Source organism: Anastrepha obliqua, chromosome 4 (assembly GCF_027943255.1).
Source record: "Anastrepha obliqua isolate idAnaObli1 chromosome 4, idAnaObli1_1.0, whole genome shotgun sequence".
Classification (NCBI taxonomy): Eukaryota; Metazoa; Arthropoda; class Insecta; order Diptera; family Tephritidae; genus Anastrepha; species Anastrepha obliqua.
The window spans coordinates 13,464,101-13,475,691 of record NC_072895.1 but is presented as its reverse complement, the minus strand read 5'-3'; the positions used below and the strand labels follow the sequence as shown (position 1 = coordinate 13,475,691).

General features: G+C 38.6%; 1 protein-coding gene across 2 annotated transcripts in view; it reads left to right on the top strand.

The window, feature by feature from the left end:
• Positions 1-719: 719 nt before the first annotated feature.
• The window catches only part of LOC129246305 (sodium/potassium-transporting ATPase subunit beta-1-interacting protein), a 59,350-nt gene continuing 48,478 nt past the window's right edge, over positions 720-11,591 (top strand). For both annotated transcript variants that reach the window (XM_054885007.1, XM_054885006.1), the window contains exon 1: positions 720-852. In XM_054885007.1, the coding sequence (XP_054740982.1) occupies positions 757-852 (96 nt within the window). In that variant the 5' untranslated portion in view covers positions 720-756. The remainder of the gene's footprint in view (positions 853-11,591) is intronic.

Genomic DNA, 11,591 nt, shown 5'->3' with positions numbered 1-11,591 from the left:
TTTTTATATACCTTATGCACTTCATTTGATTTCTTGCTGGAAATTACTTAGTATTTTATATTAAATTTTTCTTCTTCACTACGTCTTCTCAACCCCCACAACTGGTTCTAATTGCTTCCTCTACGCTGCATCATTGGCATTTGCTCTATAGTTTTTCCTAATTAAATTCAATTAAATAAAACATAATAATTAACAAACCAATCAAAACAGCCAGCCAAGACAAGTAATTGAAGACGCATAACAATACAAACATACAAATGCACAGCCGCATGAATTTAATACGGGCGTATGTAGTAGTACACAGAGGATGTACGAATATGTACATACATATATGACAATATACTCGTGTGTGTATGTATGTGTGCGCTTGTAATTGTATTTAGCGTAATTTTAATGAGTTTGTGATGCGTAAAGTGGCGCAGTGTTGCAATTGAGGGTACTGGGTCAGTGATGGCCATAGCAGTCGTTCGCTTGCTTTCATGTGTGCTTTTGTAGCATTATATAACACGCAACTCTCCTTATATTGCAGTGCTCTTTATAAACTTACTCTTGAATTCGATGAAATTTTAATTGAAATTATTGATATACTCGTACAAGTGACAGGCATACATCTACACATACATACATACATACAAATCTGTAAAAGAAAAATATTTTTCGTACATATTTTTTATAATTACTAATGATGCCTTTTTTGTTCTCTTCTTTTTACAGATAACAATCATCGAACGCCAAGTATTCGATTTTCTCGGATACATGTGGGCGCCCATATTGGTCAACTTCTTTCACATAATATTTATCATATTGGGATTTTATGGAGCATATCATTTTAGAATAAAATATATAATAACCGTGAGTAGAAAAAATGCAAACTAAATTTTTTTATTAAAGTTTTAAGTAAACAAAGTCACTGTATTATTTATATATTGGGTATGGGAATAAGTTTCCGTCCTTTCTTAGCCAAAGTTACGAATTATTTAAACAATTAAATAATACAAGATATTAAGTGAGGTTTGTGCCATTGGAAGCTACAAATTTACTCCATCTTTTAGGCAGCATACGAATTAAGAAGTGAAGCGCTCTCCAATAAGAACTGACTGCATAGATTGGAACAGATGGTAATCCGAAGATGCAATGCCTGGGGCATGCAGTGGATGGGGCAAGATTTCCCAATTCAGTGCCTCTAAATCTTTCTGAACCGATTTAGCAACGTGTGGTCTGGCGTTGTCATGCAGCAAAATCAGTTTGTCATGTCTACCATCCCATTCCGGCCGCTTTTCTTTGAGAGCTCAATTCAAACGCATTAGCTGCAATCGGTAACGCTCGCCAGTGATGGTTTCAGATAGTTTAAGGAGTTCATAACAGATGACAGCCTTCAGATCCCACCAGATGCACAACATAACCTTTCAAGCATGAATGTTCTATTTCGCTGACGATGGTCCTGGTTCACCGGGCAGGCTCCAACAGTTTTGGACGCTTAAGGTTATCATAATAGATCAATTTTTCATCGCCAGTGACGATATGATGCAGGAAACCGTTTTCTTTTCTGCCGCTCGAAGCATCTCACACGTCACCAAACGTCGCTCGATATCTCCTCGGGTGCCTCCTCCAATTGATGTGGCACCCAGTTACCTACTTTCTGGACCATTCCCTTCGCGTGCAAACGTTAATCGACGGTTGATCTGTCAACATCCAACTATCGTCAAGGGTTCGACATGCGTTTTCATCCAAGAATTTTTGTAGTTGAGTGTCTTCGACTTTTTTGGTGCCCCTCACATCGAAATTGCCTCTTTGGAAGCGTCGAAACCACTCTTTACAAGTTGTATTGTGATTACCATAAATATTGATCATATACGACACATTTCGGCAGCATTTTTCTTTAAGAGGTAATAATGAGGCATAACTTCCCGAAAATGCTCAGTGTTTGAGTTGAAAAATATCAAAAGGTCACAGAAAGCAGAGCAACAGCAGAAAGAAGTTTCATTACGCAATTATTAAAACCAAGTGGAACTATTTTGGAATGCCAGATTTATTGCTTTATTAATTCGAAATGAAAAGTGCAAACTTATTTAATAGCAAATTCGAGGTATGCCAGCTCGTAATGAGCAAAAGTTGAAATTGAATAAAAAGTTTAAGCCTATGGAGGAAGGCATATTTTAAAGACACATTTTGATTATCCTTTTATTTAATTTTATTTAATAATTTTCAAATACAAAACTGGATGATTAATTTTGCGCCACCTGAAAATTCAAAAAAATTCATCACTCAAAGTCATTTTTTTATTTAATTTTTTTTTTAATTTTATTTAATAATTTTCAAATACAAAACTGGATGAGTAATTTTGCGCCACCTGAAAATTCAAAAAATTTCAGCACTCAAAGCACACTTCAAAAAGAATTTCAATTGCAAATCAACAACAATCCAAGAGAATCTACTACCAAATATGGAACAACAATAGATGCTGTATTTGTGAGATATCTTGATAATATTTCATCCAATACTTTTGTAACGTACTTTAGTTATCATCGACCAATCGTCACAGTAATACCGGCAGAGAAAACATCGAATATAACTATTACTGAAGTCACAGATGAAAATATTTAAATTGTGGCTTGATATTAATATCGAATTTTGATATCACATGTAAATAAATGTTTATTAAATAAAGTTACCATTTTCTGTAAGAAATTCGTAATACTTCATTTTTTCATTAGGCTATATTTGATTCCTGTAATAATATTATCTTTTATGCATATTACTTGTACACACACGATGTTTCACATCTGCCAAGCGTCCCATGACGGCTCACATTTTTTTTTCCTTGTTCCTTTCTTCTTTTATTTCCAGTTTTTTTTTTTAGTTCGTACATTTTTTAGTATTTAGCCATCTTTGCAATTTATTTTTCTATAGCTTTTGGAATTATTAAGTAGATTATATACATAAAAGTAAAATATTCTTACATCCTTTCTATTTTTTTTAATGCGAAAAGCATAAGCAGTAGCCAAATGGCAAAGCGAATGAAACTTCATTTTCGACACTCGTTCGCCATTTTGTGGCGATTCTCATCTCACAATACGAGACTACTAAATTCACCTATACTTTCATTTGCTTCGCAAGTGTCAAGAGAAAAGGGGTATGACCTTAGTCGCTTTGGCCTCTTTTGGCTTATTATAAAATATAATATCGAATTTCTCATGCGAATGCATCGACTTTTCGAGTTTTTTCCCACTTCAGTAGACGTCGTTTACGGATTTCCTCCAACAGTCTATTTTTTTTTTCGTTGTTCACTCCACTCGGGAGCATAGGGCCTCGACAAGACTCAGTCTTGCGTTGGTTTCGTTAATAAATTTTGCTTTCTGGCAGGGTAGGAGATTAGCCTGCTGCTATCAGTGCTAAGTAGTGGGAATGCCCACCTGTCGTTGCTTAGGAACAATGCCTTCTTATTGCTAGGAGCGCCATCTGTGTGTCATATTTTTCTGGCAGAAGGATCACACAGATGGTTGAGGACTTTGCTAAATTTTGGTGGCGCCACTTATGCAATGTGTAACTGTATCTTTCTTCTTTGTGTTTTTTGTTTTGCTTATCTTAGCAGCTACAGTGCAAGTAATGTGCTGACTTTTTGTGCGGCAGTAGGGATTGAAATAGGATTGGATAAGGTTTTTTGGGGTTGAATGAATTCTTTTTTTTTTACCTTTACCTTTACCTGGGAAAGTTTGGAAAAGTGCGAGGATTGTGCTTTACGTGGGATTCGAAACCACAACCTCTGGGATGGCAGGCTAGTGCACTTATGCTAGACTACCGAGGCAGCTTGAAATTGAAATTTTAATAGGTCGAGCCAAGGAGCACTAAGAGATTTGGTGGCTCCTGAAACACTCAGGCTAAAAAGTCCATTGTACTTAGAGCTCTGGAAAGAGGGTAGATAGTCAAGGAGGGAAGGAGAAAAGTATCAGAGAAAGAGATAGGAAAAAAAAGAAATAGAGATAAAGGTATTTAGTGCTGTGAGAATTTTCTAGATTATTTGGCAAATCTGTAAATATCCTCCAGTTTTAGAGAATGAATATTACTCATTATCACGACATCGGAACGCAAAATTCGTAGCCTTGCTCTAGCAAAGGCAGGACACTCACGGAGAAAGTCCCTCCCCAGCAGGCAGCGTACTGTCTATTACTATCCGTAATTAGTCCAGTTAAATTGAATATTCCTTCGTCTTGCATTTTCTTTATATCGCAAATAATAATTACACAAACCAAAAATGCTAAAATATTCCAGCAAGTGAATTTTTCTATGAAGAAAATCTTTCAAAACAGTCTTGGCAGCTGATTGTCAATTTTGTAGCTGATCTGCCATAAACTATGTAGTTGATTTTTGCTTTTAACGGCAAAACTCCGAATTTGAGTTAATTTTGAGTTGTGTCGTTTTTCTCGAAAACCATCGATATGTGAACGAACTTTAACCTGCACCTGGTATCGTATATTCCAAAAAAACAATCGATTTGTGCGAACTATTCTCGATCGTCGTTTTCTTTCAAACAAAGTCTGGAAATATCCAAATAATTTAAGGCTGTTCGTTTAACTAAATTTTTAAAAATTAAAAAAAAAAAAAAATTAACCACCCTGTACATTTGACATATCCAGGTACATGTGGAGCAGTTAAAGTCATCACGCATTTCGTCAGGGGTGCAATTGTGGCTTTCGTTCATTCCTACACCCAAAATATTCTCACGTAGCTGGGGTAAGAAATCGATTTATTATTTAGCTCAAAGTTGAATATGAAATATCGTAATTTGCCGCATTGCGCGTACTTTCCTGCCGCAAACTCGCCTATACGCATTGCTCACGCACTCTCCGCCTCCACCCTATGCAATCACTTCACGCCATATTTTTACTTCTATTATTTTATTTTGAACTCCAACGCGTGCTTTGTTTTTTTTCCAATATTTTGGTTTGCCTTAATCGATAATATTTACTTGCAGGAAATACCAATTACAGCAAAAAAATGGAAATAATGATTTTTTTATATTAGGAGGAAAGAACGCATAGGTACACAGTCTAATAATATTTATTAGGAATTTATGCAGATGTTATTATAACTGAGTTTTTTACTAAATATGGACTGCATTTATGGCATGCGATTAGCGTGAAAAATCGAAGAAATGAGAAATCTAATAAGAAATCTAAAATAAGCTAATTGAGCTCTGAAATATGAAAGTGAATTGCTAGAAATAAAATTTTTGTATTATTACACTAATCGTTTCGGTACGAGTAGTACCATGAGCAACGAATTTATGAGTGTTACGCAGTAGATATAAAAGGCATACTTTTGTAATGGGAATACATTTCTGATCGACAAATTCTTGATTTGACTGACTTTTTTTCAAGTTCTATAGCGTAGAATATTTCGTATTATTTTCAAATATCTTGTCGTGTTATATGAAATGTCTTCTTCTTCTTAATTAGCACGATATTTGCATACGTGACTTTGGCCGAGTTTAATAAAGCGCACCAGTCGTTTCTTTCTCGGGCTAACCGGCACCAGTTGGACACACCAAGTGAGGCCAAGTCCTTCTCCGCCTAATCTTTCCAAAGCAGAACAGGCCTCCCTTTTCCTCTGCTACCATCAGCTGGTACCGCATCGAATACTTTCCGAGCCACAGAATTGGTGCTTTTGTATCCATTCGGATGACATGTCCCAGCCAGCGTAGCCGCTGAAATTTAGGCCTGTGTTTTGTTTTTTTGGAAAATTGTAAAGTAATTTTTAAAAATTTGTAACTACGGCTCTACCAGAGCTAGAAACTTCATATTTCATTTTGAAGCTTTGCGAATGAGTTTTGAAAACCAAATCGGTTACATTAAATAACTTTCTCACGCTTCGATCGTTGGCTGCTGATCAAAATGTGATGCGAGTACTTTGCTACTTTCCAAGTCGTTTACGCTGTTGTTACAAGGTCCAGCACTCGAAGTGTAAACAATTAAAAAGGCCATAAAATTACTTTTATTCAATTCAAAGTAAAAAATGTGTGAAAATAATACAAAATTAAGAGTCAATTTACTTTTTCTCGGTATAATCACCTTTTGCCTTGATTATGGCCTTGAGACGGTCCAGAAGCGAATCGCAATCTGCCCGAATGTGGCCAGCAGGTATTTTGGCCTCATCGCGGACAATGGCTTTTTTCAGCGCCTCGAGACTAGTGAATCTTTTAGTTCGAATCCTGCTCTCCAAAATCGGATTCTCGTCCGGTGAATTTGAGAGCCATTGTGCGGGCGTTATGAAGATCGGAACGTTGTTTTGTAGCCATTCTTGGTTCACTCAAGCTTTGTGAGACGGTGCCGAGACCTGTTGCAACGTCCATAGCCTGCCACCTCCAGAAAACTTTCCCGATAATATTTCGCATTTGCCGTAACGCCAGGCTCGATGAAAACGATTGGAGAGCGCCCATCTGCGGTTCCAGCGGCCCAAACCATTACCTGTGGCGGGTGCTGCCTCCGGGTGGCCAATCGATGACTCAAATTTTCGTACTAAATGTCGATCAAATAAACCCTATCGTCTTGGGAGTTAACGAACTGCTTATTCTGAAAAAATGTCTTATCAGAAAACACAAGGTTCGGTAATTGACCGCTTTCGGCCAAGCGAAGCAGCTCCTTCGATCCCTCAAGTCTGACTGACGCTTCTTCGTTTTGTGAACCATTTCACGTGACGTTGCAGTCTTTTGATGACCACCTCCATGACATTTCACGATACTACCAGTATCATTGTAACGAGTAATGGTGCGATACACAAAAACTTTATTCGCTCACGAACAATCGCTGGTTGTGATTTTCCAGCCAAATATAATGCAATCACATTTTTAAGTTTGAAATCTATTACTGATTTTCTTTTTTCGCATTCACTCTCGGCAAAATGGTTCCGTGCGCTTGTAAACAATACTCTGGACTGACATTTAGCCAACTAACAGACAGCCGTGTATCATCTATGGGTCTTATCTTGGTGGATGGTTCATCATCCTCACGGTTGTGTTCCTCAAAGCGTGACACTTCCGCTTCTGAGAGCCCCGCGAGGAGATGTTCGCCAGGCTTTTTACTATCCTTTTTGTTGTTGCTATCATTTTTTTTTTGTTGTTCATCTTGCTCGTACGATCGCCTGTTCGACAAGGCAAGCTCGGCAATCTTCAAATTTTGTGGGGGATCTCAATGGGCCCGCTGCGCCGCGGTAAGGCGACAGTTACTTCTCAATTCGACCCGGTCTTGAGGAGGCGCCGTTATAATGCAGCCGCTTTTACATCTTGGCTGCAAATCATCCAATCGGCACGGTGACGTATAACACACTGCATTAGTTGGTGGCAGCTCTTGGTCATCGTTCTCAAGAGGTACCAGATGTCAGGGTGAGTTATCGTCTGTACGACAATTCCTCCCAGTGTCTGGATCCGCTTTGAGATTTGATTAAGTCGCTGCACCGCGTCAAGGTGCCTGCCGTAGCAGAAGAGTTCACACTCTTACTCGAATCCATATTTGCCCATTGTGAATGCTATCGAAGAGTGCGATGAGATGGCGCATTGCTTTGAATGGGTTTCTTGTAGTAAATCTAGATCTTTTCTTACACCTTTTTAATAAATATTTTTAATGGTAAATTTGTACAGTTTTGAATTACCTGAGGTATTTCACATTTTCTCTATTATTCGATTCCACTGACACATATTTTTTTTGACTTATAAGATTATTTGTCCTGTCTTATCAAACAGAAATATCAAAGCCATGCATAAAAGTAGATATGTAATAGGCAAATATAACGAATGGCGATAACAAAATAACTGGCAATAAAAACAAATGATAGCGAAGTGTTTATGGGTCTCGAACTGTGTGCAAATGCAGACATACACGTGTGAATGCATGTATGTACAGCGCTCCAAGCAAAGCAAACACTAACACATTTGCTTACAAACATACGTTCATATGCCTTGCTGATAAAATACATATTTACATGTGAAACGAGTGCAATACATCTACTTATGCATGCCCCGCAGTGAAGTACCAGACTAGTCGGAAAAAATACTGGTTTACAAATAGAATCGGTGATTTCACTAAAAGCATCCCTCCTCTTCTATTGAATTTTTCTCTCAACCCTGTTTCCGCATTGCTTTGTGGTAGAGGTACAAGACGGCTTCCTAAGAAGGACTCATTCACTTAATCACCATCTCTTTTCTCTGTGCTCCATCTCTTGAATTTGAAGAAGGTGTACTCCGCATCAGCGTACTCAGCACCTCCATAAATGCTTACGAGAGGTCCCATGTCCGAACAAGAACTGTGTGATAGTCATCATTAGTGTGCTTTCTTTTTTCCCACTTTTTAAATCGGATACTAGTCTCGCTGTCTATCTGCCGTACTGTTCAGACTTATATTTTGTGTAGTAAGGTGTGAGCGATTGAATTTTTAAATCGGAGAAGCATGGTCCTGAATTCCTGAAATTTTTGCTTTTCATCTCCGTTTGCGCTCTTGTGCCGTCCATCTCCGTTTGCGCTCATGGTTCCGCTGATAACTAAAACCGCTGCTTCTGATGCTGGTCTGTATGACGCAGCCACTCTGCGAGCGCAGGTGCGTTGCACAGATTGTAATGTTTTTCGCCGGAATTTCACTCTTAGCGAATCTACCAACATTTCACATCCGTATTAAAGAATCGAGTTGGTCATACCGATGAAAAGTCTTCGCTTGTAATGGACCTGCAATATTTGCCATGAGTTTACTTAACATGCCGCTTATGGGCCCGCAGTAAGTTAATCTTCAGTCTAGTGGCACTCCTAGGTATTGGACCACTCTTCTTGGTCTATAAAGTGGCACCGAGTACTTGAACATCTACTTCAAATGGGACACGTCAGTTGGTTAGAAGAATTAGCTCTGTTTTCTCTGTGGTCAGCTTTAATCCATGGTCCTCTAGCCATGTCTGTACTAGGATCATCATCTGATTTAACTTCTTTTTGGTTTCGTCAGTGTTTCGAGTGATTGTTACAGCTGCAATGTGGTCGGCATATCCAACCAGATGCACGTCCTCAGACATCTCTATTCGAAGGATTTCATCGTAGCTTATAATCTAAAGTTCAGGGCCGACTATTGATCGCTGGGCCGCACCTGCTGTTATTTTTTAAGTCTTGAATTCTTCGCGGGTTTTGTATATGAACATGCGGTTGCTAAGATATCTGCCCATAATCTGCGGGATTTCGCATATTGTTTTTATTTTTTATTGGCTTCTATTACGTCACCCCAACTTCAACTGTTGAAATCATATCTAATGTCCAGTATTTACTCCGACAGCCAAGCGGCAACTAGGGCCTTGGGATCATTGTTTGTGCGTTCGAGATTGGTCGAGGAATGTCTGGCTTCTCGCTCGATTGCATCCTAATACTTCGTTATTAGGATCATTTGGGTTCCCGGTCACAGCGACATAGAGGGAAACTGCTGGTCTGATGAACTGGCTAGACAGGGAACTTTGGAGACGGTTTCGTCGCAGAATGAGAGGATTGGGGTTCCCTTGAGAACCTGTGATCTGTTCCTGAAAACATGGGCCCCGCATCAACTCAGCGAGCACTGGGCTAGTGCGTAAACGTGCAAAGTCTCGAGATCCTTCTGGTCATATGTAGATCGGGGGCGCTAAAGGGAACTTCTAAGGCCTTACCGGACATTGTGCGTTAGGTGTCCATGCGGTGAGACCTGCAATTGCCTCAAATCCATTCTGCAGAAGCTGCTTGGAGGACGACGTGAAATCATCTCAGCACCTTCTTCACAGCTGCCCTGCTCTCGTTTGGCAAAGATTTAGACATCTGGGCTCTCACTTTTTCGCTACACATGCGGATATAGCGGGTTTAAATATCATACATCTGGTGAAGTTCATCAGTAGCTTTATGCGGCTAATAACGAACGTAAATTAACCACCATCAGCATCGTGCATGGCCCTTATTCTTTAATCCCAAGGTCCCTCCCTTCTCCTTTCCCCTGTATGGTATCACAACGGACGAATTTCTTGAATATTTGTCCAAGTGGGCCCTAAGCAAGGGCATCCATTTAAATTAACCTAAACTAACCTAGTTGGGCTTTCGACCCTTTCTAGTTGTGAGTTTTTTATATAAGTAAATACAGTCGAACCTCAATAAGTCGAACTTCGATGTCTCGAATATTTGATATCTCGAATCAAATTGCTTGGCAATGGCGTTTAGAGTGAGAATTGTGTGTAATTTTTACTTGATAACTCGAACTTCTATTACTCGAATATCTTGATAACTCGAACAGAATATTTGGCGGCAGATTTGATAAGTCGAATTTCCGGGGGAAACCCCTTATCACGTGTTGCTTATTTTATAGCAAACAGATGTCAGCAGTTGGATCGCTGCACTGTTTAAGTCCACAGGTATTTTATTAGTAGTTCTTACGCGAAAATAAACTCTGTTGACATGTCATCAAAACGTTGTTTAAAAACTTTATCTATTGATGACAAATTTAAACTAATAAAGGAAGTAGAAATGGGTGCGCGAAAAAAAGATGTAGCTGTAAAGTATGCTATTCCGACAAATACAGTGTCAACTATTTTAAAAATAAACAAACGGTTATTACTGCAATCGAAAGTGGTGGTGCATGTGGGAGTTCAAAGAGCCTAAAAAAGCCAAAATACGTAAATGTGCACAAAGCAGTTTTAGAATGGTTTAAATCGGCAAGAACACGGAATTTGCCTATATCCGGAGGATTACTTAAAGCAAAAGCATTGGAATTTAGTCAAAAATTAGAACAACCGAATTTCAAGGCAAGCACTGGTTGGCTCGATAATTGGAAACGAAGATATGTACATTCATAAAATAAATGTGCAAGCTGGCGCCTAAAGTTATTTTTTTTTTCTAAGATCTGGTACATGTCATAAAAAGGCGTATGGTGAGAGTAATGATGTAAGCGAAGAAGACTGCATGAAATGGCAACGTGATGTTTTACCTCATTTATTAGAAGGTTATCAAGCACGGGACGTATTCAATGCAGACGAGACGGGCTTATTCTTTAAATGTCTTCCAGATAACACCTTGACTTTTAAAAACCAGAAATGCTATGGAGGAAAGCACAGTAAACAGAGAGTTACTTTGATGATTGCCGCAAATATGGAAAGTAATCAACCCCGCTGTTTTAGAGGTGTTAAATGGTTACCTCTCTACTATAAAGCAAATTCAAAGGCGTGGATGACGGGAGCCTTTTTTGAAGAATGGCTTCTTAACTTAGACAAACAATTTGAAAAAGCCGGAAGAAATATTCTACTTTTTATTGACAACTGCCCAGCCCATCCTATAGACATCCAGCAGAGATTAAAGTTTATCAAACTTGCATTTTTCCCCCTGAATATGACATGAAAATTACAACCACTCGATCAAGATGTCATACAAAATTTAAAATGTCATTATCGTCGCAGAATTTTAAAAAATACTATAAAATGCTTTGAAGTAAACAAAAATCTTAACATTACATTAATGGACTGTGTTGATGAAATAACTAATGCATGGAATATCGATGTTAAGTCTGAAATCATCTCTAATTGTTTTAGAAAAGCCGGCTTCGGTCAATATTCTGAATGGG